Raw genomic sequence first — 27,278 nt, 5'->3', positions numbered from 1 at the left:
ATTTAAATTATATCTTCAGCTCTATAAGGCAGAAGAGAGTAGGCAGTTTTCATTCTGGAATCTTCCTTGTCCACGGGAGGCTAGGCATGATAAATCATCCCAAGCCTTTCATTTAGAATGACAATGCTAGATTCTCCAAGCCATTAACTACTTTCAGTCATGCCTCAAAGAGAAGATACCTTCTATCTCATGAGCCTCAAGCAAAGGAGTGAGTGACTGTGCAGGAGACATTTAGTCCATTTCCATTGGGCTCAGCAAACAGAATACCAACACTAGAAAGGGAGAAGCTCTAGAGAGGCTAGGGCCGCTCCTAAGCCAAAGTCTTGAAATTGGTTAGAGGCACAGATGTAGGTGCTTTCTCCCTCACCCCTCCCTATGTCCCACAACAAAAGAAGAATCCCCCTGGTAAGAGAGATTAGAGACTCAACTTGTAGTAACTCAAAACCATCAACAGCCACAGAGCAGACAGGACCCAAGATGACTTCTTCCTCCTCCTTCTCAAATCTGGTGGTATAGGCACTTACCTTGCATTGCCCTGATACACAGATGGATGTGCCATTCTGGTCACAAGGAGTGCCATCAATGACCTTCTCAGCTTGCCTCACGTAGAAGCGATAGCCCATTGCTTGGCAGTTCAGCTCACACTTTTGATTTCCCCGTACTATGAAAAAATAATGAAAAAAAAAATCCACAGGTGGTCAGTTCTTAGAGTGAAATCAGTGGGCAAAACCATAGTATTAAGCTGCTCTTCTCCCATTTTTCCTAGATACAATTCATCGTGTTATTTCTTCTTAAAAGGTCCACAAATTAAATGTGTGTGTGTGTGTGTGTGTATATAGGTATTTGGGGAAACACAAAAATAATACTATGCTCTCTTGTAAGTAATATGTTCCAAGGTCATACAAAAGTCTGCATGTGTAATTGTTGTTAACAATCTCAATTTTTTCCCCCTTATACAACATCAGGGCATCATATTTTCCCTAGTATACTCCCTTTTCCTACTATTTCATTGTCTCACACTCACATACTCATTGTCTTACACTCAAAAACAATCTCAGCAAACTAACAGAAAACAGAAGAGAGTTATATGGATTCTATAAGGATAACAGAGAAGTAGCTATGTAAGTCCTGGTATCTTTGTTCTTACAAGGATCAGACAGAAGTATCCATGAAAGTATCCAAATCACAAAATATAAGAAAAGGTTTTAGATGTCACCTAGTATAATCCTTTTCTAGTTTCATAAATTTTTCCTATCGTAGCTAACTAAATTAGTTAGAAGGCAGGAGGCCCAGTAAGTTAGAAGATGTGGTACATGGTCTTGGGCAAGTTTTATCACTTAAGGGCTTTCAATACTTTCGTCTTTATCCCCACTTTTCATGAGATACAAATACTCAGTTCTAGGAATATTACATTTTATACAAACTTTCCTTCTAAGTACAAGAATCTGGGTAGAATATTCTCCTTTCTTCTCTATCTCTTGTGATACTATTCATATATATTCATGAATAAATTTCTTGCATTATGTCAAATCATAGCTGCCAAAGAAAGAGGTTAAGAAGATACTTAAGTGACTTCAGTCACTTAAGTTAGTGACTAAATCCCCAAATACATCAAAATGTCAGATTTGGAAGTAATTACAAAGGCTGCTCAACTTGTGTGTAAATAAAAGTCAGCTCCAACAATATTTCTGACAAGTAGACATCTAACCTCTGCTTGAAAAATTTCAATGACAGGGAACTCACTACCTTCCAAGTCAGTCTATTCTATTTTGAGACAGCTACAATTTTTAAATAAGTGTTTGTTCAGATCAAATACAAATATGCTTCTCTGTACCTTCTACCATTTGCTGACTTCTGGGGCTGAATAGAACAAGTCCATTATCTTTTCCAACAACTGTTCTTCAAATATTTGAAGATAGCTATCATTCCCTCTTTTATTCCCTGTCTTTTATTCTCCAGGCTAAGAATTGAGATCTAGTTCCTTGAACCAGGCAAAGTCTCCAGTCCTCTCATTACCCTGGCCCCCTTCCTTAAGATGAACTCCAGTTGGTAAATGTCCTTCCTAAACTGTTGCTTCTAGAACTGGACACAGCACTCTAGGCATGGCATCTGAGCAAGGCAGTATCCAGTAAGTCCATCAACACCCTTGCCCTGTCCCTTCTTAATATATCCCAGGTTAATATTAACCTTGCAGGCTTTCGTATCATACCAGTACCTCATTTTGAATTTTCAGTTCACTAGATCTTTCTGTATAAACTATGACATAATCATTCCTCTATAATCTTATACTTGTAAAGCTAGTTGTTGTTGTTTTTCAATCTAAGGGAAGAATTGTAGATTTCTTTCTATTAATTTTCATCTTGCTATATCCAGCTCCTTGTGTTAACCTGTCAGGGATCTATTTCCATCTTGACCATCAGTTAGCATATGAGCTAGTCCTCTTCAAGTGGAATACTTTGATGACCCTATGATTTAATTGAAGCAGGCACTACTTTTAACTATGCTGCTTACAACCTATGCCTCTCTTCCATCCAATGATGTTGTGGGCCTTGTCTAGATCTCTTAACATTTGATGGTTCCAATGAAACACATGGGCTCTCCATGAGTTATCCCTTATACTCTCTCCATGACAATATATTTCACTGATAAACTAATAGATGCCACTTCTATGAAATTTTTCATTGTTAATATGCGTCAGCCTACACATTTCCACTGTCCTATAGGCAACCAACAACTTTAATTTTTCAGAAAAAATTAAATTTACTTGAATTTACACAGAATCATAAAAAAAATACTGATGTTGAAAAAGTATTCATTGTTTCAGTGAAAGAGGAGAGGTGAAGAGGGAGAGCATTCCAGACGTAGGTGATAGCCAATATAAAGGCAGAGAGATGGGAGATAGAAGGTCATGTACAAAGAAAAACAATAGTCCAGTATAGCTGAACTGTAGAATTCATAGAAGGGATTAAAGTGTAAGAAGACTGAAGAATTTAAGAAGGAACCAAAAAGCTAGCTTCAAATTTGGGGTGAAAGGAGAGAAGAAAATCTCAATTACTTAAAATTACTTGACATCCTTCGCTCATAAACACAATCATATGTCAAATTGTCTTTTTAGAGACTCCTTGATAATTGCAAAGCTGCACTTTTAGGGAAGGAAAGCAAATAATTACTCAAGGAACAAATTTGAGCAGATGCAGATATCAAATAAACTTCAGTGTCAATCAATCTTCTCATTTTCACTTAGTTAATGGAAGTGAAAATAGGGGTTGATCAAGGAAGTTCTTTAATTAACTTCAGGAGCTGCTAGGGTAGTGAACCTTTCTATCATCCTGTGGAGGATATAAACATTCTCATTAACTAACTTGAGAGGAATGAGGAACATTGAATGTAGTATTCCTAATTATGTCTCACTGATGATGCAGATACCACTTTACGTCTCATTTACCAGAGATTAAATGATTGGCTGAGGTGGCTGTGACTCAATCAAGAATGAATTGGTTGACTCTATCTCGGGTCATGCACTTCTGTGTTGGCCCTAAAGATAGGTTCAGTTAGAGTTGGTCTTTGGTGGTGGGATGGTAAGACGCCTCAAAGCAACAGAGCTAAAAGTGGACTTGGGTCCTGAAGCAAGGGAGTCATGGTGGAGACTAAATCTGTGCAGGTGCACAACTTTCCCTAGTAACTAGTTATGACTCCTTGGAGCAAAGGCTTCTGGTTGTTGTTCATGTTCTCAACCCTGGACCTGAAAGGAAAGTTCTGTGACCAATTCCTAGACCAGAGACTCCTGTATAGAAGAAGAATTCCTTGGGCAGTTAGAAAGTTTGATAGCCTCAAGATTTGCCCTCTAAGAAAACCCAAGAAGAGAGTTATGAGATCCAGTTTAGTTAAGACAGAAGAAAGAATTCTTGGACAACTCTAGCATCTTAGAAAGAAAACTGTCACACATGTGGATCCCAAAGCTAAAAGAAAAGTGAAAGATTGAGCTATAATACAGGGGAGCAAAACCTCCTGGATTTTGCCTTCTGCTTTTATTGTGAGATATTCGGGCAGTGTAGCTTCTGTGGGAAGAAAATTACCACCTTAGAAACACAAGTTTCTTTTCCTTTTATATAAAACCAAACCTTTAGGGTGATGTCATAAGGCTGTATAGGTACCTGGATGACAGCAGGATTCACCTGAATGTTGGTTGGTTACCTCTATGGTAACCGTGTTTATGTAGCTTTGGATGATATATAAACCACAGTGGCCCTAGGAATCTGGGGGAAACATAAGACTCACTAAAGAGAAAAAAAATGTATCTATTGTTTGTTAACTACTTAGAGTTATTTCTGCATTTTCTGTGGCATAAAATCAAGGTTGTCTTGTAAACAATATTCATTGTTATCTTGGGTGATTGTATCAGAACCGGAAACCCTTCTAACCACATCTATGAAAACCTGGACAACAGTTACATTCCAGAATACCCCAGAAGAAATCTTGGTAGGGGCAAAATGAGCCAAAGAGAATCGTTTGAGAGAAAACTCGGAGATTAGACTAAGTCTATGAAAGCTCGTCACATGAGGTGCTGGGCCATGGGTTACATAGGAGTCTCAAAGATTAGACTCATAAATGTTGCCAAAGGTTACAGCGGGTCAAACTCCGATACTCTAAAAGTATTACCTCTCTTTCTTTCTCTGCCCCTACTCGAATTTTACTGAGAAAATACCAGGTAAAAGAAAGAAGAAACAGCATGAGTAAATACCGAAGACTCTTCCCTGAGGACAGAACAGCATCTGTGCTAAGTTTAGAGTCCATTCACATTTCACAAATTCATTCCAAGTTTAGCACCAAAACCCAAACTTCCAGGCTCAAGTTCCCCTTTTCGTTAGCAGTATAGGACATTCTCTTTCAAAGGAAACAGGATCGTAAAAGCAGCTCATAAAACTTGAATGTGGCAGAGTGCTTACCAGAAACATTCTGATGAGTTAAGTGTAAATGAATAAGAAACATGTGGACTTGATTTCTTGGGAATACATGCATACAGGGGTTAAACGAAGGGAGGAAAAAAGGTGCTTGGGGAAAAGGCATTTTAGATTTTACTGAAAACAAAGCACAGGACAAACAGTACGAGGCACTTAGTAAAACTAAGTAACTGAGCACTACCCAGAGCAAACTCTGCTGAGCTCAGCCTCCATTCTCTTGCATTATCTATTTGGTTTTCTTGCTAGTTTGTGATAGATGATCAGCTTTTCCTCAGATTCCAAATATCACACTAAACTCAGACTGTCATTTAACCTGGTTTCCACCAGACTGCATTTTCCAGGGCAAAGTTATGGGAAATAAGGTACAGAACATGCTTCTAATAATTCAAGCTCTCTTTAGAGCTTTTATGCCTTTAGACAAAGAAGAGAGAGAGTGAGACAGAGCATACTTTTAAGACTCAATTTATTCCTTTTCTAAAAAGGAAACTTCTCAGGAGCAGAGACCAAAACACCAATCTGGCAACACATCATTTTTCAAGAGGTCAGTCTCTTAGCAGTTTCCAAAAGCATGGACCCAAAAAGGCTTCTGGACTCTTGAAATAAACTATAACAAATTCTCGGCACTAAAACCATGCACTTTGCTCCTCTTCCCCTCACTCGGTGTCTTTCTGACCTTTATTCACTATGCAGACCTTAAACTTGGCTCTCACTTTCCTTACACAGAAGAATATTAGAACTAATAAACTAAAGGGGGGAGTGTGAGACTGTCAGAAATAGGCACAAAGACAGCAGCAGGAATGAGCTGACATGGAGGAGAGAGACAGAAAAAAAATTAAGTAAATCTCAAGCTATATTAAATATCCTTTATTGTGTTGTGTGGCAAGACCGATGATCCTGAATCATCAAGAAAGGACTACACAGAGCAGTCCTGATTAGATTCAATGTCCTCTGTTCAAGAAAACAGAGAAATACGTGCCCAAAGGTTGAGGAATGGCTGAATTAATTGTGAAAGACAAATGTGATGTAATATTATTGTGCTGTAAGAAACTTAAAATATGAAGACTACCAAAAATATTAAAAGACTTAAATGAAGTAACCCTGAATATATATGCACTGACTTTTGTTGCTGTTCAGTTGTGTCTGAGTCTTCATGACCCCATTTGAGATTTTCTTGGTAAAAATCCTGGAGTGGTTTGCCATTTCCTTCTCCAGCTCATTTTATAGATGAAGAAGCTAAAGCAAACAGGGTGAAGTGACTTGCTCAGCATCGCATAGTAAGTGGATGAGGCCAGATTTGAATTCAGCTCTTCCTGACTCCAGGACTGGCACTCTGTCCACTGTACCACCTACCTTCCCATATGCATTGACTAGAACAATGTAAAAAAATAATAATAATAATAGTAAGAAAATAAAAAAGAAATAAAAGAGATTAGAAGGGTACATGGGAGCAAACAGTTTAGTTTTATTTTGTATAGCCTGTAATCAAGGTATCTTTAGACATTCTCCAAATTCAGCTCAGTTTCATGGCTAACTCAACAGTAAATCACCTGTCTGGCTCACTTTGCCACTACTCAGAAAAGTGAGAACTTAAAGTTAGCTCATGTCTAACTGTTTGATTGTGCACCATGCTAACATATCCAGGCAAGGGAAAATATGACAGCAAAACATTTAATCAGGAAAAAAATGAACAGTCAAGCAACTAGCTGCTTGACCAGCTGTTTGCACTTTTCATGAATTCTCATCATGGCTCTCCACCTTTCATAAAACAGCCCTGTGGTAACTGTCATCAAATCTCCAGCATGTAACTATCTTCCCTTAATCCCCCAATATAATCAACCAACATTATGGACCTATAGACCTCACAGGGGATGAAGAACTTATTCTCCCAATGGTAATTCAACTTTAGGTAGAGTCACATTGGGAAACATCTTGCCCTGCTTCAACCCGGCCTATTATATTCAGGCCCAGGCATCTTTGGAAATGTAGTCCTTTCTCTTCTCACCACTTACACTTGTTAAAGTTAATATTTACATTACAAAAATAAATTTTCAGAAATGGAGCTTGCAGTTTAATATGTGATAGAATGTATTTGTGTATTTAAATGTTTTCGTCATTATGGAGATTGATTTTGCTTTGATACTCACCGCCTCTCCCCTCCGTCTGAAGGTCTGGAGGGCAGAGCAATAAATTCCTCCCAAAGCCTTCTTTTGTAGAGGTCTCAACTCTCCAGCTAAACTCTTCATTTTCAAGAAGAATACCAATGTAATGGTTTCATATCCTAGAATATCATGTCACAGAGCAAGGTACCCTCTACCCCATTTTTCCCCTTCCTACTCACACTTTTCAGCTTCATTTTGTGTATTGCCTTCCCCCACTAGATTATAAGCTCCTTAAGGGACAGGACTTTCTTTCTTTTGTGTTTCCCTAGCACAATGCCTGGCACATAGTAGGTTCTTAATAAATGTTTGGGCAGCTAGATGGCACAATGAATAGAGTGCTGGGCCTGGAATCAGGAAGACCTGACTCAGACATTTACTAGCTGTGTGACCCTTGGCACACCTTGTTTGCCTCAGTTTCCCCATCTGTAAAATGAGCTGGAGAAGAAAATGGCAAACCACTCCAGTATCTTTGACAAGAAAACACCAAATGGGGTCATGAAGAGTCAAACATGACTGAGAACAACTAAAATGTTTGTTAAATATTGACTATTGGTTTGGCGCAATAAGAGGTTAAGCAACATTATCATGGTCACCCAGCTAGAATGTGTCAAGGCTAAATCTGAACATACTTCTTCTTCACTCCAAGTCTAGCTAACTACTATGTGTTTCTTCACAGAGCAACTTAGAAGTTATAGATGAGTTGTTGATCTGCATTTTTATTATTTTTATTATTTTTTGCTTTTTGGTAAGGCAATTGGGGTTAAGTGACTTGCCCAGGGTCACACAGCTAATGAGTGTCAAGTATCTGAGGCCAGATTTGAACTCAGGTCCACCCGACTCCAAGACCAGAGCTCTATCCATTGCACCATGCATGTAGCTGCTTCTTGATCTGCATTTTTGGAGGAAGTTTCCACACTAGGAATGTGCTACATTGATGAAATCACCCATTAAGACCTCTGCTCCCACTCCCAAATTTATGAAAGAAGTCCAATCAATAAAATCATTTGAGAAAGATTGCACAAAAGTTGCAGGTGGGGGAGGAGGAATGCTTGGTAGTTGAAAAGGTAATCTTCAGGTACACGGAAAAGTAACATGGAGATCCCTTCAGTCATGAGCAATATAGGATAAATGAGAATTTACTGTTCTAAATGAAGCTACTATATCTGACCAGAGAAAGAAGATCAACAAAACTGAAATCCCAAAACACCCTTGCCTGAAGTATAAGCATATAGATTTGAGGCTGGCTACCCATAGCAAATTAATTCATCGACACATATTTATTACCCACCAATGTAATAATTAGCAGTTTTATTCTTACAAATCATTTGACACATGCTATCTCATTAAATTTCATATGAGATGATTTTGATTGGCACTTACACTGCTAGGCAGTAAACATTTGCTGAATTGAATTAACAGTATGAAAAGATGCACTAACATATAGTCAGATCAGTCGGGCAGCGAAGTCATATTCTCTGCAGATCCTGAAACCAGACCTTACAGTTAAAGAAATTTGATAAGTAATAAGCTATGAGTATTGTTCAGGGCTAGGATCTACATCCATATGGTGAGAAATAAAAGGGGAGAGGATAACAAACTTTCCTCCTCTTTTCCTCATCATTTTCTCCTGAAATCAATGCCCCTAAACTCTCCTTGCTTTTTACAACTGTATCCTACAGCTAGTTAGTGCAATGGATAAAGAACTAGACTTATAATCAGAAAGAACTGAGTTCAAATGCTACCTCAGACGCTTAATATCTGTATAACCCTGGGTTAGTTACTTGATCTCTGTTTGCCTTATTTTCCTCATGTGTAAAATGGGAATAAGAATAACACCTCCTAGGTTTGTTGTAAGGATACAATAAAGTAATACTGGTAAAATGTTTATCAACCCTTAACATACTATATAAATGCAAGTAATTACTATTATTCTCAGACTTTGGAAACTACAAATTATCTACAACTTTTCCAACTATGAAAAGCAAATCTAGAGGAAATAGGGAAAATAGAAATCACATATATATTTTCCAGAATTCATTGTCTTCCATTAACAGACACCAGCATATTTACAACAAAATTATGCTTTTTATTTCAAAGGATCATAGATTGAAGACCTTAGAGTCAATCTAATCTAAACCCTGCATATTTCAGATTTGTTAAAGGATTAAAGGATAGCTCAGAGAGATTAAGTGATTTATTCCAGGTCATACAGGTTGCCATGGAAAATCCCAGTCCAGGATAATTTCGGGAGAGGGCAGATAATTACTAGTTACTGAAGAGGAAATTTTTGAGCTCAATTAAATTCAAACATTTATTAAGAACTTATCTACTATAAACGAAGCACTTTGGTACTAGGACTACAAAGAGTTAATGGGTGAAAAGAGGAAATAAATCTTTATTAACCTCCTACTATGTGCCAAGCATGGTGATAAGCACTTTACTAATATTATCTCATTGGATCTTTGCAACCACCCTTCAAAGTAAGAGCTATTACCCCCATTTTACAATTGCAGAAACTGAGGAAAACAGAGGGTAAGTGACTTGCCTGGAGTCACATAATGTTCAGGTGTATTTGAGCTCATGTCTTCCTGATTCCATGCTCAGCGCTCTATCGGTTCAATTAAACACTGGTCTCCAACTTTAAATGATTTTCTTCTTTGTCCTTTCTATTCATACCCAACTAGTCCTCAATATGGGGTCACCCCTACTGTCTCCTATGCCTAGAATGTACTCCACTACCCCAGCCTCCCTTACGTCTGCCACACGTAATTCACCAATTCCTTTAAGATGTAGCTCAGGCACAATTCCCACAATGCCTTTCCCAATCCCTTCAACTGATAGTGCTCTCAGTCCCAAAGCACCTTGTATTTACCTACTTTGTAGGTATATGTGTGTGTGTATATGTGTGTGTGTTTATGTGTGTGTGTACATATATATACATATATATGTATAAACTCCATACTGAATATATTTTACATGAATTTACTGTCTCCCTCATGAGAAAGTAAGCTTATTTTATGTATGTAACCTTAAGTAGGAATTATTTCATTCTTTGCACTTGCATTCCCTTGCCCCTAGTACAGTGTCTAGCAGATAATAAGCCCTTTATAAATACTTATTGATTGATTGATACTCTGAATAGTGCTGGAAGAAATCATACAGGCATTCTAATGGATCCACTACAACCCCAACCTTAAACCTGAATTCATGCTATCTAATCTCAACCAGACCTTTACTGCTGTTTGGCAATACTTTTGTTTTTCCCTGATTGAGTGTTCTTCCCTGACTTCCTCTTCTCAATCTCATAATCACTATCATAGGCTCCTCCCCTCCTCAAGATTCCAGTATCATTCCCACCCCTGTCTTTCTCAGCAGATCAACTCTCCTCCTAATTTTACCAAGAAAATCAAGTACACCTCTCATGAACCCCTTTCTCCCCTACATCGAGATTCCTCTATATCTTTACCCAGCATATTTTTCTTTGTTCCAGTCTTAGAGTACCGGCATACCTCATTTTATTGCACTTCGCAGATATTGGTTTTGATGTTTGTTTTTGTTTTCTTTTGTTTTTCTACAAATTGAAGTTTTTGGCATTAAAAACTACATCAAAAAAAGTCTATCATTGTCATTTTCCCAACTACCTGGGCTCACTGAATCACGTTTTGGTGATTCTCATACTGCAAGTGTTTTCATTATTATTATATCTGTTATGGTGATCAATGATCTTTGATGTTAGTATTGTAATTGTTTTGGGGCATCACAACTATGCTCATATAAGACAGTGAACTTAATTGTTGAACATTGTTTGTGTTCTGACTGCTCCACCAAAAAGCCATCCCCCATGTCTCTCCCTCTTCTCTGGCCTACCTATTCCCTGAGACCCAACAATATTGAAATTAGGCCAGTTAATAATTACAGTGCCCCTTAAGTGTTCAAGTGAAAGGAAGAGTCAATTGATAAGGCAAACTTCCTTGTTATCTTGTTTTAAGAAATTGCCATAGCCATTCTGACCTTCAGGAACCACTACCCTTATTAGTCAGCAGCCATCAACATCAAGGAAAGACCCTCCACCAGCAAAAAAAGATTACAACTTGCTGAAGGATCAAATGATGGTTAACACTTTTTAGCAACAAGGTATTTTTAATTAAGGCATATACATCGGGGTTTTTAAGATATAATACTATTGAACACTTAATGGACTACAAGATAGTGTAAACATAACTTTTATGTGCACTGGGAAACAAAAAAAAATTTGTGATTCACTTTATTGTGACATTTGCTTTATTGTAGTGGTCTGGAACCAAATCTACTATACCTCCAGTGTATGCCTGTATACAATGGCCCTCCTCTTTGCAAAGTCTAAATCCCTCTAGTTGCATCCTTGATTCCATTATACAGCTCTGTTCTCTACAAACAGTTTGTCACATCAATCATTCCATTTCATCTCTATCTTCCTACTGGCTCCTCTAATGTCTACAAAAATGCTCTGGTCTCTCTTATCCTTAAAATAATAATAATAATAACCTCTCCTTGGTCTGTCATTCCCTTATTGTACTATCCTATTTCTTTCTTTCCCCTGACTCCCAGATTCCTAGAGAAAGCCATCAATACTCGATACCTCCACTTCCTATACACTTCAGCTGGTGAAATTTGGATCCAACTTTGGATTCAACTTATGCCCCCAAAACTCAGCACCTTTCCCTCTTCCTGTACACTTTCTCCTAACTTCCTGTAGTTTAGTGATTGGTACCATCAGTCCTGTAGTGCTTTAAAGCTTATAAAGCACTTTTGTTATGGGAACCCTATGATATAGGAGATTAAGAATGATTATCCCCATTTAATGGATTTCAGATTAAATGACACTCATAGTTTTATACAGACAGGTTCAGAGTAGAGAATTAAAACCAAGTCTCCAAGTCAAGTTCTTATATTACGCCAAACTGTTTTTGTATAAAGAAAACAATTAATATTTGATCAATGAATAGATGAGTTAATGATTTGACCTAGTGGCTTGTGAAATATTATCTACTATTTGCACTTTTCCAAGGACAGGGAGCATGGAGATATGATAGTCTTATGCTTATACAAACTCTGCCTACAAGTGCCCAGTTTCATAAGAGTTTGCTTGGCTAACTGTGGGAGCCATTTAAGTCTGCTCTAATCTCTTTTCACTCCATGCACAACACAGTAGATGCAATGCTGAGAAGAAAATATTTGGAGCAAAAGCTACCAGGGAGAAAATTGTACTGCAAAAAATACAAGACACTTAACAGTTGAACAAATGGTTTGAAATATTAGGTTACCATTCCCTTTCAACTTTAAAATAATGATTCAAATTGAATTCAGGAGTGGCAGAGACAACAAAAGGTCAGAGTGAGATAACCTTCCAGCCCAAGAAAACTTACAAGGTTGGAAAATAGAGGGTTGGGGGTTGGAAACCTGATTGTAAGGTGCTGTGATGAGATTGGAAACACAAAGATTTGTGACATAGGGGTGGAGACTGGCCTAGAGTCCACAAGGATGAAACACTGGTTAATGGTAAGACTAGGTGGGGGGAAGGAGGGCAAAAGCAGCATGAACTCCCAGAGGTCTCAAGCCTAAAATGGTAAGCAGACCGGGCACCTTGTCAGAAAGAGATTACAGGGTACCCCTGTGCTGGCACTAGCTAGATGAAAGGACAGATGTTTTTGGCAACTCCATTGCCTATCTTTACTTCTGAGTAATAGTTCAAGGGTACAGAGGAGTACTTTTGATCAAGAGGGAACAGGAGCCCTGAGAAGCAGTATCAGTTTTGGTCACAAGGGATCAAAGGCCCTGAGGAACCGTATCACTTTGCATCCCAGGGAACAGAGCTTGAAAGAGTAGCATCAGCAAGAAATAATAAAACAATGTCAAACAAATGAAAAAAATAGAAGAAAATGTGAAATACCTCATCAGAAAAGTAATTGACCTAGAAAATAGATCAAGGAGAGATTATTTGAGAATTATTGAACTAACTGAGAAGCATGATCAAAAACAGAACCCAGATATCATATTTCAATATATTATCAAGTATTATCGATACCCTAGAACCAGAGGGTAAAATAAAATTCAAAGAATCCACTGATCACCACTTGAAAGAGATCCAAAAATGAAAATTCCCAGGAATATTACAGCCAAATTCTATAGCTCCCATGTCAAAGAGAAAATACTTCAAGCAGCCACAAACAAACAAAGAAACAAAAAAAAAAACATTCAAAAACCATGGAGCCACACTCAGGATCACGCAAGATTTAGCAGCTTCCATGTTAAAGGAACAGAGGACTTGGAATGTGATAGTCTGAAAGGCAAAAAAGGTGGGATTGTAACCAAGAATAACCTATCCAGCAAAAAATGAGTATAATACTTCAAGGGAAAAATAATATTTAACAAAATAAAGGCCTTTCAAGAATTTCTGATGAAAGGGCCAGAAATGAATAGAAAATCTGATTTTCAAATACAAGACTCAAGAGAGGTATAAGAAGGTAAACCTGAAAGAGAAACCATAAAAGGATTCAAGGCTAAACTGTTTATGAGAAGATGATACATGTAACCTCTAAGAACTTTATCATTATTAGAGCAGTTAGGAGGATTCCACTTAGAAAGTGAGAGTGAGTTGATGTAGGGATGATATTAAAAATGGATAGGTGAGAAAGAAAGATGCCCTAGGAGAAGGGGAAAGGAAAGAGAAGAATGGGGGGAATTGTCTCACATAAAAAAGGTTCACAAGGAAGTGTTTTTATAGTAGAGAGGAAAATGGGGGGGCAAGCAATGCTTGAACCTCATTTATACCTAAATTGGTTTAAAGAGCAAAATTATATATACATACTCAAATGGTAATGCAAATCTGTCTTATCCAACAATGAAGTAGGAGGGAAAGGGAATAATGTAAAAGGGAGGTTGAAAAAGAGAGGCAGTAAAATAAGGCAATGGTCAAAAACAGACTTTAGAGAAGAAATAGGATATAAAGAAAGAGAGAAAGATAAAGAGAAGAAAATAGGATGGAGGGAAATCTACTGTTAATAATGATAACTATGAATGTGAAGGGATGAACTCATTCATAAAACAGAACCAAATGGTGGAATAGATTAGAATTCAGCAATATGTTGCCTACAAGAAACACACTTGAAACAGAGATACACACATGGAGTTAAAGTAAGAGGCTAGAACATAATATATTATGCGTCAGCTGAAATAAGAAAGGCAGTGGTAGCAATCATGATCTCAGACAAAGCAAAAAGAAAAATGAACCTAATTAAAAAGGAAAAGCAGGGAAACTACACCTTGCTAAAAAGGAACCATGGACAAAGAATCAATACTAAACATATAAACACCAAATGGCATAGCATCCAAATTTTTTAAGGAGAAGTTAAATGAATTGTAGGAGGAAACAGACAGGAAAACTTTACTAGTGGGAAAGCTCAATTTTCCCCTATCAGAGCTAGATAAATCTAACAAAATAAATAAGAAAAAAGTCAAGGAATAGAACCTTAGAAAACTTAGATATACTAGACCTCTAGAGAAAACTCAATGGGAACAGAAAGGAATATATCTTTTTCCCAACTATACATGGCACCTTTATAAAAATTGACCATGTATTAGGGCATAAAAACTTCACAATCAAATGTAGAAAAATAGAAATATTAAATGTACCCTTTTCAGACAATAATGGAATAAAAATTACATTTAAAAGTGGGTCATGAAGCATAGATTAAAAATTAACTAGACCACCCATTCCTATTAAAAACACTAGAGAGCATAGGAACAAATGGAGTCTTCCTTAAAATAATAAATAGCATTTACCTAACACCTTCAGAAAGTATCATACATAATGGGGACAAGCTAGAAGCACTTCAAATAAGATCAGGGGTGAAATAAGGATGTCCATTATCACCACTGTTGTTCAACATCATACTAGAAACATTAGCTTTAGCAATAAGAGAAGAAAAAGAAATTGAAGGTATTAGAATAGGCAAAGAAGAAACAAAGCTATCACTCTTTGCAGATGATATGATGATATACTTAGAGAGTGCTAGAGAATAAAGTAAAAAAATTACTTGAAATAATAAAAACTTTAGCAAAGTTGCAGGCTATAAAATAAACCCACATAAATCATCAGCATTTCTATATATTATCAACAAAGCCCAACAACAAGAGATAGAAAGAGAAATTCCATTTAAACTTACTGTAGACATCATAAAATATTTAGGAGTCTATCTCCTAAACCCATGAACAATTTGAACACAATTACAAAACACTTTTCCCACAAATAAAGTCAGATCTAAATAATTGGAAAAATATAAGTTGCTCATGGGTAGGCCAAGCTAATATAATAAAAATGACAATTCTATCTAAGACAATTTATTTGTTCAGTGCCATACCAATCAAACTACCAAAAATTATTTTATAGAGCTAGAAAAAATAATAATAAGATTCATTGGAATAACAAAAGGTCCAGAATATCAAGGGAACTAATGAAAAGAAATGCAGGGGAAAGTGGCCTAGACATTTCAGATCTTAAATTGTATTATAATGCAGCAATCATCAAAACTGCTTGGTACTGGCTAAGAAATAGAGTGGTGGATCAGTGGAATAGGTTAAGTATGCAACACACAGTAGTCAATGACTATAGTAATCTATTATTTGATAAACCCAAAGACACCAGCTTCTGGGATAAGAACTCAGTATTTGACAAAAACTGCTGGGAAAACTGGAAAAGAGTATGACAGAAACTAGGCATAGATCAAAATCTCACACCATATACCAAAATAAAGTCAATATGGGTTCATGATTTTGATATAAAGGCTGATACTATAAGCAAACTGGGAGAGCAAGGAATAGTTTATCTATCAGATCTATGGAGAACAGAAGAATTCATGACCAAACAGGAGACAGAGAACATTACAGAAAGAAAAATGGATAACTTTGATTACATTAAAATGAAAAGTTTTTGCACAAACAAAGCCAATGCAACCGATATTAGAAGGAAGGCAGAAAATTGGGAAAGAATTTTTACAACCAGTCTCTCTGATAATGGCCTCATTTCTAAAATATATGGAGAATTAAGTCAAATTATAAGAATATAAGTCATTCCCTAATTGATAAATGGTCGAAGGATATTATCAGGCAGTTCTCAGATGAAGAAATTAAAGCCATCTATAGTCATATGAAAAAATGCTGTAAATCACTATTGACTAGAGAAGTGCAAATCAAAACAACTTTGAGGTACCACATCACACCTATCAGATTGGCTAACAAGACAAAACAGAAAAATGATAAATGTTGCAGAAGATGTAGGAAAATTGGAACACTACTGCATTGTTGGTGGAGTTGTGAAATGACCCAACCATTATGGAAAGCAATTTGGAACTATGCCCAGGAGGGCTATAAAATGTGCATACCCTGTGACCCAGCTATAGCATTTCTAGGGCTATATCCCAAAGAGATCATACAAATGGGAAAAGGACCTACATGTACAAAAATATTTATAGCAGCTCTTTTTGTGGTAGCAAAGAATTGGAAATTGAGAGGATGCCCATCAACTGGGGAATGGCTGAACGAGTTGTGGTATATGAATGTAATGGAACACTATTGTGCTATAAGAAATGATGAACAAGCTGACTTCAGAAAAACCAGAAAAGACTTGTATGGTCTGAAGCTGAGTGAACAGAACCAGAAGAACGTTGTACACAGTAACATCCATGTTGTGTGATGACTAATATTGATAGGCTTAACCCTTCTCAGCAATACAAGGATCTAAGACATCTCCAAAGGCGTCATGATGGAAAATGCTATCCATATCCAAAGAAAGAACTATGGAGTTTAAATGCAGATTGAAGCCTACTATTTACTATTTTTTTTCTTCTTCTGCTGTGTTTTGTTTCCTCTTTCTGGTGGTTCCTCCTATTGGTTCTAATTCTTACCTACAACATCCCTGATGTAAAAATATGTTTAATAGGAATATATATGTATAGCCTAAAAATAAATAAAAGGGAGAAAATTTAAAAAAAATTTAACTAGAAACTAAATAATCTAATCCTAAAGAATGAGTGGGTTGACTTACAGGAGCTAAGATGGTAGATTAAGAAGGAAATCACCTGAACTCTCCCATATTCACCTCCAAACAACTACAAAATAGAGCCCCAAAATGAGTTCTGGAATGGCAGAACCAGCAAAAAGATGGGGCGAAACAATTTTCTTGCCTAAGAAACATAGAAGGTTGGCAGGAAAGGTCTGTCTCACTTGGGTAAAAGAAGAGCGCAGTCCAGGAAATAAAGCATCTCAGCAAGCCAGGAGAGGCAATAAGCACTACTGCAATGCCAGGCAAGTAGGCAAACACCAACCCTGAGTCCCCTCACTTGACTCAACATAGTGTTGGGCAAATGGGCAGATGCCAGTAACTAGACCCCTTACGTCCCTCAGTGTAGCTCTTGGCAAATGGGCAGACACCAGCACCAGGACCTCTCATGTGTCTCAACATAGCACCAAGTAAGCTACCAGATCGCTGCAGTACCAATAACTGCCAGCTACCTCTGACCCTACACCACCCTCTTAGTGCAGCACCAGGTGAATTTGCTGGAATCCCACACCATGAGGGTCCTCTGTGGGCCTCAGCGCAGAACCAGGCAAACAGCCAGTGCTGTAGCTCACCAGCGCGAGAAGCTTAGGACAGTGTCCCTTCCATCTCAGGAACAGAATTCAAATTTAAAAGAAAGGGGAAAAGCTGGAAAACATGAGAAAAAGGGGAGGGGAAAAACAATCTGACCATAGAAAGTTATTATGGTGGCAGAGAAGATCAAGACAAAAACTCAGAAGACAACAATGTCAAAATGCCTATGTGCAAAGCCCCTCTTGCCCCAAAGAAAAATGTGAATTGGACTCAAGCTCAAAAAGAATTCCTAGAGAAGGTCAAAGAGGAGTTTAAAAAATCAAATACAAGAGGTATAAGAAAAACTGGGAAAAGAAATAAGAACAATACAAAAGGAGACAGCTAGGTGGCACAGTGGATAGAGTTCTGGACCTGGAGTCAAGAGGACCTGAGTTCAAATCCTGTCTCAGACCAGACACTTGACACTTACTAGCTGTGTGACCCTGGGCAAGTCACTTAACCCCAACTGCTTAACAAAGAAAGAAAAAAGGATTAAAAAAGAAGAACAAGAAGAAGTCAACTAGATCATTACCTCTAATTTTGGGTAGCTAGGTGGCACAGTGGATAGAGCTCTGGCCTTGGAGTCAGGAAGACCTGAGTTCAAATCTCGTCTCAGACACATAACACTTACTAGCTGTGTGACCTTGGGCAAGTCACTTAACCCCAATGCCTAGCACAATTTAAAAAAAAAAGAATGATACAAAAGAATCATGAAAAAAGAGTCAAGAGCTTGGGAAAATAAAATAACTCCTTAAAAAGTAGAACTGGCCAAACGGAAATGAGATACAAAAAATCCACTAAAGAAAACAACTGCTTAAAAAGTAGAATTGGCCAAATGGAAAAAGAGGTTGAAAAAGATAACTGAAGAAAATAACTTTTAAAAAAGTAGAATTGGACAAGTGGAAGCTGATGGTTCAAAGAAATATCAAGAATCAATCAAATAAAATTAAAATAAGAAAATGTAAAATACCTCATTAAAAAAAAAAGACTTACCTAGAAAATAGATCCAGGAGAGATAATTTAAGAATCATTGGAATACCTGAAAGCCATGCTCTAAAGGAGGACCTAACATCATACTTCAGGAATTTTTTTTTAAACTTCCCTGATATCCTAGAACCAGAGGGTAAAATAGACATTGAAAGAATCTATCTATCACCTCTGTATAAGGAATCCAAAATGAAAACTCCTAGGAACATTATAGCCAAATTTCAGAACTCCCAGGTCAAGGAAAAAATATTGCAAGCAGCCAGAAATAGACAATTCAAGTATCAGGGAACCATAGTCAGAATTATACAAAACTTAGGAGCTACAACACTAAAGGATCAGAGGTCATGAATTATGATATTCCAAAAGGCAAAGGAGCTAGTATTACAACCAAGAATCACCTGTCTGGTGAAATGGAACACAGTCCTTCAAGGGGAAAAATGGTCACTTGATGAAACAGAAGGCTTTCAAGCTTTCCTGATGACAAGACCCAAACTGAACAAAAAAATTAATTCTCAATATCAAGTCTCAAGAGAAAAATAAAAAGGTAAAAAGGAAAGAGAAAATATAAGGGATTCAAGAAAGCTAAATTGTTTACATCCCTTAATGAGATGACACTGGTAATTCTTAAGAACTGTTAATTCTTAGTTGTAGTTAGGAGTATACATAGCGGTTACAGGTATAAGGTGACTTTGAGAGAGTGACATAAAAAATATAATTAAAAGAGGAGAAAGAGGATTGCAGTGGGAGCAGAAGAAAAGGAGAGGTAGAATGGGTAAATTATCTCACATGAAGAGGTAGGAAAAAAACTATTACATTGGAGGTGAAGATAGGCAGATGGGCAGATGGGCAGTGGGCATTCCTTGAACCTCACTCTCATCAGAATTGGGTCAAAGAGGGAATAACATACACAACCAGTTGGGCATAGAAATATATCTTACCGTACAGAGAAGTAGGAGGGGAGGGAATTGTGTAAAGAGATGACTAAAAGAAGGGAGGACAGATTAGGGGATGAAGGGGTCAGAAGCAAAACACTGGTGCTGATTGGAAAAGGATGAAAAGAGAGAGAGGACAAAAAGGAGGAAAAATAGGATGGAGGGAAATACACAGTAATTATAACTGTGAATGTGAATGGGATGAACTCTCCCATAAAATGGAAGCAGATAGCAGAATGGATTAAATACCAGAATTCTACAATATGTTGTTTATAAGAAAAACATTTGAAGCAGAGAGACACACACAGAGTTAAAATGAGAGGCTGGATCAGACTGCATCTTGCTTCAGCTGAAGTTAAAAAAAGGGCAGGAGTAGCAATCATGATCTCAAAGTAAAAGCAAAAATAGATCTAATTAAAAGTGATAAGGAAGGAAACTATATTTTGCTAAAAGGTACTATGGACAATGAAGCAATATCAATACTAAACATGTACCAAGTGGTATAGCATCCAAATCCTTAAAAGATAAGTTAAGTGAGTTACAGGAAGAAATAGACAGCAAAACTATACTAGTAGGGGACCTCCTCAACTTTCTCCTCTCAGAACTAGATAAATGCAAACACAAAATAAATAAGAAAGAAGTTAAGGAGGTAAAACGAATATTAGAAAAGTTAGAAATGACAGACCTCTGAAGAATATTTAATGGGGATATAAAAGAATATAGATTTTCTCAGAATACATTAGAACTACACAAAAATTGACCATGTACTAGGATATAAAAACCTCAAAATCAAATATAGAAAGGCAGAAATATTACATGCATCCTTTTCAGATCATAATGCAATAAAAATTACATTCAATAAAGGGCAGTGGAAAGGTGGGTAAAAATTTAATTGGAAACTAAATAATTGAATTCTAAAGAATAAGTGGGTCAAAGAACAAATCACAGAAACAATCAATGATTTCACTAAAGAATTTCCCTACTGAATATTGATGCAAAAATTTTAAATCAGATCCTAGCAAGGGGATTATAGCAATGTGTCACAAGGACCATACACTACAACCAGGTGGGATTTATCGTGAGAATGCAGATTTGGTTCAATATTATCATAATTGACCATATCAATAACAAAAACAACAAAATTCACATGATTATATCAAGAGATGAAGAAAAATATTTGACAAAATACAACATCCATTCCTATTAAAAACACTAGAAAGACAGAAATCAATGGAGCCTTTCTCAAAATTATAAGTAGTATCTAGGTAAAAGTAAGAGCAAATATTATCTGTTAATGGGGATAAACTTGAAGCCTTCCCAATAAAATCAAAGGGGAAACAAGGATGTCCATTACAATTATTATTATTCAATATTGTACAAAAATACTGGCTATAGCAGTAAGACAAGAACAAGAAATTGAAGGATTAAAAAAGGCAATGAAGAAATAAAACAATTACTCTTTGCAGATGATAATATGATGGTATACTTAGAGAACACTAGGGAATCAACTAAAAAAACTAGTTGAAAAAATAAACAATTTCAGCAAAATTGCAGGATATAAAATAAAGCCACATAAGTCATTGACATTTCTATATACTACTAATGAAATCCAGCGGCAAGAGATAGAAAGAAAAATTCTATTAAAAATAACTGTAGACAATATAAAATACTTGGGAGTGCACATGCCAAGACAATCCCAGGATTATACACAATCACAAAACACTTGTCATGCAAATAAAGTCAGATTTAAATAATTAGAAAAATATTCATTGCTCATGGGTAGTCTAAGCCAATATAATAAAAATGATGATTCTAAGTTATTTATTCAATGCTATATCAAACTACCAAAGATAGAGATACATAAAAATAATTATAAAATTTATCTGGGAATAACAAAAGGTCAAGAATATCAAGGGAATGAATGGGAAAAAAATAACATTAAGGAAGGTGGCCTAGAAGTACCACATTTCAAACTATAGTAGAAAGTGGTTATCATCAAAAGAACCTGGTACTGATTAAGAAATAGAGTGGTGGATAAGTGGAATAGATTAGGTACCCAAGACACAGTAGTATATGACCATAGTAATTTAGTGTTTGATAAAGCCAAAGATCCAAGCTTTTAGGATAAGTACTCTCTATTTGACAGAAATTGATGGGAAAACTAGAAAGCAGTTTAGCAGAAACTAGTATAGACCAACACCTCACACTGTACACTAAGATAAGGTCAAAATGGATAAATGGTTTAGACATATCGATAATATTATAAGTAAATTAGGGGAGCTTGGAAAAAAGTACCTGTCAGATCTATGGAGAAGGGAAGAATTCATGACCAAACAAAAGATAGAGAAGATCATAAGAAACAACATGGGTAATTTTGATACATGAAATATAAAATCTTTTGCATAAACAAAACTAATGTAGCCAAAATTAGACAGAATAGAAGAATCTGTGGAAATAGTTATAACAAATTTCTCTGAGAAAGACCTCATTTCTCAAATATATATGGAATTGAGCCAATTTTATAAAAATTAGAGTCATTCCCCAATTGGTCAAAGAATAATCAAAGATATGAACAGGCAGTTTTCAGAAGAAGAAATCAGAACAATCAATAGTCATGAAAAAAAAATACTCTAAATCACTACTGATTAGAGAAATGCACATTAAAACAAATCTCAGGTACCACCTCATACTTATCAGATTGTCTAACATGACAGAAAAGGAAAATGACAAATGTTGGGGGGGTGGAAAAATTGGGACACTAATGCACTGGTGTGACCCAATCTAACCATTCTGGAGGATAATTTGGAACTATGCCCACAGGGCTATAAAACTGTTCATATACTTTGATCCAGAAATACTACTACTAGGTCTATATCCCAAAAAGATCAAAGGAAAAGGAAAAAGATCTACTTGTATACAAATATTAACAGAAGTTCTTTTTGTGGTGGCAGAGAAATGAAAATTGAGAGGATACCCATCAACTAGGGAATGGCTGAGCTAGTTTTGACATATGATTATGATAGAATACAACTGAGCTATAAGAAATGACAAGAAGTATTGTTTCAGGAAAAACTGGGAAGACATATATAAATTCACTCAAAGTTAAATGAGCAGAAATAGGAGAACTTTATATATGGCAATAGCAATATTGTATGACAATATTGTTCAATGACTTATTCATACAATGATCCAAAACAATTCCAAAGGACATATAATAAAAAATGCTATCTACCTCCAGAGAAAAAACTGATGGAGTCTCAATGCAGATTGAAGCATACTTTATTTTTTTACTTTCTTTATTATTTTTGGTTTTTTGGTCTGAATTTTCTTTTGCAACATGATTAATATTTAAATGTTTTACATGACTGTACAGGTATAATCTATATCAAATTGCTTGCCTTCTCAAGGAGGGTGAAATGAGAGAGGGAAGGAAAGAATTTAGAACTAAAATTTTTTTAAAATAATGTTAAAAATCTTGGTTTACATGTAACCGAGAAAAAGTAAAAATTAAATGTTAAAGAATATGCATATATGACCTACAAATAAAGAGATATCACAAGAAAATTTGAAGAACATGGAACACATTACATACCAGACTTATGGATAGCTGAAAAATGTATGAATAACCAAGAGATAGAAAACAGAGTGAACTATAAAAATTGACAATTTTGATTACATTAAATTAAAATTTTTTGTCCAAAAAAAACACACAAATGTAGCCAAGATCAGAAGAGAAGCAAAAAACTGGAGGAAAATTTTATACACAGTTTCTCAGATAAAAGTTTCATACCAAAGAATTTTGTCAAGTCTATAAGAATATGAGTCATTCTCCAATTGATAAATGGACAAATGGTATGAACAGGCAGTTTTCTGATAAAGAAATCAGAACAATTTATAGTCATATTAAAAATGCTCTAAATCATTGTGGATTAGAGAAATATAAATTAAAACAACCTTGAGACATCATTTTACACCTATGAGATTGTCTAAAATGATTGAATGGGAAAGCACAAATGTTAGAGTGGTTGTGACAAAATTGTGACACTAATTCACTATTGGTGGAACTGTGAACTGATCCAATGATTTTGGAAAGCAATTTGGAATTATGCCCAAAGAGTTATTAAAATGCCTTTAACCTTTGTCCCAGCAATATCACTACTAGGTCTACTTCCCAAGATGATTAGGGAAAAAAGGAAAAGAACCTACACATTCTAAAATATTTATAGCCATTCTCTTTGTGATGGCAAAGAACTGAAAATTGTGAGGATGCCCATCAGTTGGGGAATGGCTGAACAAACTGAAGCTATTGATTGTGAAGGAATACTAAAAGAATTGATGAGCTTGTTGATTTTAGAAAAACCATGGATAGACTTGCACAGAATAATAAAGAGTGAAATGAGCAGAATGAAGAGAACATTGTATACAGCAACAGCAATACTGTTTTAAGAACAACTTTGAGCGACTAAGTCATTTTGATTATTTTAAATACCAAAATCAACTACAAAGGACATACGAAGGGAGACACTATTCTACATCCAGAGAAAGAATTGATGAATAGAAGTAAGTACAGAATGATTTAACACAGTGTGTGTGGTGTGTGTTTGTGTGTGTGTGTGTGTGTGTGTGTGTGTGTGTGTGTGTGTCTGATGGTAGTTTTCTCTAGGGCAGGTAGGGGAGGGAAAAAAAGGAAAAAAAGGAATTTACATGATAAATTTATTATATATTTAAAAGAAATAACAATTTATACATAATAAATTAGCAGTTTCATGTGTAATCATCTTTTTATTATTCTACTACGTTATGTAAATACTTATTTTATTTCATAAATTAAAAATGATTAAATGCAAATGACAATTTTCAGGTACTACCTCAAAGCCATCAAATTAGCAAGGATAATTAAAATCAAATAAAGTTAACATTGGGAGGAATGTGGAAGAACAAGTACATTCATTCATTCCTAGTGAAATTACAAATGTAGAGAATTATCACGATCAATCTGGCAGTATATACAGTAAAAGTTATGAAACAATCATGTACTATCATTAAATAATTTCATTCTTATATTTAAAATAGATCTCAAAAGTATTATCAGAAAGTTTTTAAAAAAGCTATCTGTCCAAAGATTTTCACAGGAACATTATACATGATTAGTGGAAAAAACATAAATAATAGCTATCTGGCCAGATTTTCATAGGAATTTTATATACATAACTGGTTAAAAATTGGAAGCAATCTAAATATTCAGAAAATAGTCATTACAATAATTGAGATACATTAATAAATACATGAGATACAAAATTAAATGCCATATGCAATTAAGACAGGCTAGTATGAAAAATACAAAGAAATCTTCAAAGATGTTTATTAAATAATTCAAAGCAAAATAAAAGTAGAAAGTGAAAAATGATGCGTACACTATGACCATACAGATATAAAAGGGAATGAGAATAATTAAGAATCCTGATGAAAGTTTAGAAAACATGACTGAAAATTATGTACTCCTACTTTGTTTGTTTGTTTGTTTGTTTATTGAACCTGAATCTTCCTATTTTGCTCAGGTTGGAAGTGTAACATCTACTAACCAGCCAGATCCCTCTGTTGATCAACCAGGAAGCTTTGGCCTGCTCTATTTCCACCTTGAATCAGTTGACTCCTGATTCTAAGGCCTGCTGGACTCTTCCCAAGGGTTCACCATAATTGTGCCAGACTTAATGTGGACACCCAATCACTTTCACCCTACTATAGCTTAAAACTCCTGAGCTCAATTAATCACCTGCCTCAGCCTCATTGGTAGCAGGGAATAGAGGCATGTGCCATCTTGCCCAATGGTTATATTGACATTCAATGTTGATATTTTATAAAATACTTAATTTTAAAAAATTCAACAAAAATCCTACCTGCAATATCTACCTCAAGTTTTACCTCTTCCCTCACATATTTTATGGAATGTGATTTTTCTCTTCCCTGTATTTCTTATGTACTAATTAGCTCTGCCACTCATCTTTTCACTTAATCAAGCCCTTTGTTATTCATAAATAATTATTTCATTTGTATGGTCATATACTGCCATATGTGTATACTCAGTCTTCCTGCCTAGACTTGAGGGATGGACCCATGGCTTGTGGTTATTTTGCATCTCCTACAGTGCTAGGCACAAAGGCAACCACTCTAACTCTTGTTGGATTGAATTAATTACATTCTCATTTACATGTTTCTGTACAAAGTAAGACTAAACACACATAGTCCTAAACACTAAGGAAACTAGAAAAACCAAGATGTCCCTGCAAGAGGCACAGAGAAAGCAAGCTATTTACACATGCACAAATAGGAATTCATTAATGAATGCAAAACAGACTCATGAGAGGCTGTTTCTATAGACAAAGATTAAGAGCCTCATTTAGTTGACATGCCTCTGAGATTTCTAAAGGGGCCCACTAGCCAAAGCTTTGCCTCTTGTGTCATTTTCTCAACGGAAAGGAGACCTATTGGGCTTCATGTAGTCCAATCCAAAAAGGGATGTTTCTACTTTCAAATAGAAATCATGACCCTTTAAAAGGGCCAGGACTGGAAATCAAAATCACCAGCTAAAAAGTCACCTTTCCCAGGCAGCCTAGTTACTGCTCTGCCAGACTGCAGCTTTCTAATGCCCCCCCCATACCCTCCTATACATTTGCTGTAAGCCTTCTCAGCAGTCCATTCACATTATCCGACAAATGTTCCTGAATGTTGTGGGGAGTCAGAAGTGGATTCCTCAGCTGCTATTTACCAAACGAATGCAGCCATCCTTATTCAACTTGGGCTGAATGGGAAAAGGAGGGGGAGGGGGAAATCCCTAACTCAAGCTTTCTTTTTCTCTCTCAAAGGGGTTTTCAAAAATAAATCCATCCATCCAAATCACAATCACATACAAGCATTTCCCTTCCCCAAATTGAAAAAAAACCAGTTTGGACAAATGACAAATGGAAGGTCCCTTGTGGAGGCATGAAAAGCAAATTCAGCAGCTTGGGCTCCTTCTGAAAGGAAGTATAGGGATATTCTTGTTATAGTAATACAAAGGAGTGCATGAGCTCATCATGCCAGGATTTAATTGAAACCTCAGCCTGAAACTGTTTTTTTTGTTTTGTTTTGTTTTGTTTTTGGCCTTTGGTAAAAAACCGGGTAAGGCCCAAAAGAAAGAGTATGTACAGACCATAAAAAGAAGCTTACTTCTTGACTGCAGTGTACTTTCGATGCTAACCCACGTTATTTTTAATGCTGCTTGCTACTCAAATTCACCTACATTTAGTCCTTTAAGAGGAAGAAAAGAAAAACTCTTAGTGAAAGCTGGACATTCAGATGCCACTGTCAATATTTCCTTTTCCAAGGATCACTAGAAGTTCTATGAATCTCTTTAGTTTTTTAATGATTTCACAGAACTGAGGCAAAAAGGATGAGTGCTAGACATTTGAAAGAACTGCCTCATAACTGTGAAGATGTGGGACAGTGACGTCAAAGGAAGATGGTAAATGTGGAACTTGGGAAATTTTAAGGTACTGGTTCATCTCCATGCTAAAGTTGGTCGAGTGGTAGTTTC

The 27,278-nt window shown here is 36.2% G+C and overlaps 1 protein-coding gene across 1 annotated transcript in view; it reads right to left on the bottom strand.

Moving 5' to 3' along the window:
- The window catches only part of THSD4 (thrombospondin type 1 domain containing 4), an 891,140-nt gene that overhangs the window by 465,115 nt on the left and 398,747 nt on the right, over positions 1 to 27,278 (bottom strand). Inside the window, exon 7 of the mRNA XM_020982022.2 lies at positions 525 to 661. Within this exon, the coding sequence (XP_020837681.1) occupies positions 525 to 661 (137 nt within the window). The remainder of the gene's footprint in view (positions 1 to 524; positions 662 to 27,278) is intronic.

Source organism: Phascolarctos cinereus, unplaced genomic scaffold (genome assembly GCF_003287225.1).
Source record: "Phascolarctos cinereus isolate Bilbo 61053 unplaced genomic scaffold, phaCin_HiC Scaffold_3;HRSCAF=262, whole genome shotgun sequence".
In the NCBI taxonomy this organism is placed as follows: Eukaryota; Metazoa; Chordata; class Mammalia; order Diprotodontia; family Phascolarctidae; genus Phascolarctos; species Phascolarctos cinereus.
This window is presented reverse-complemented; position numbering and strand designations above follow the sequence as displayed.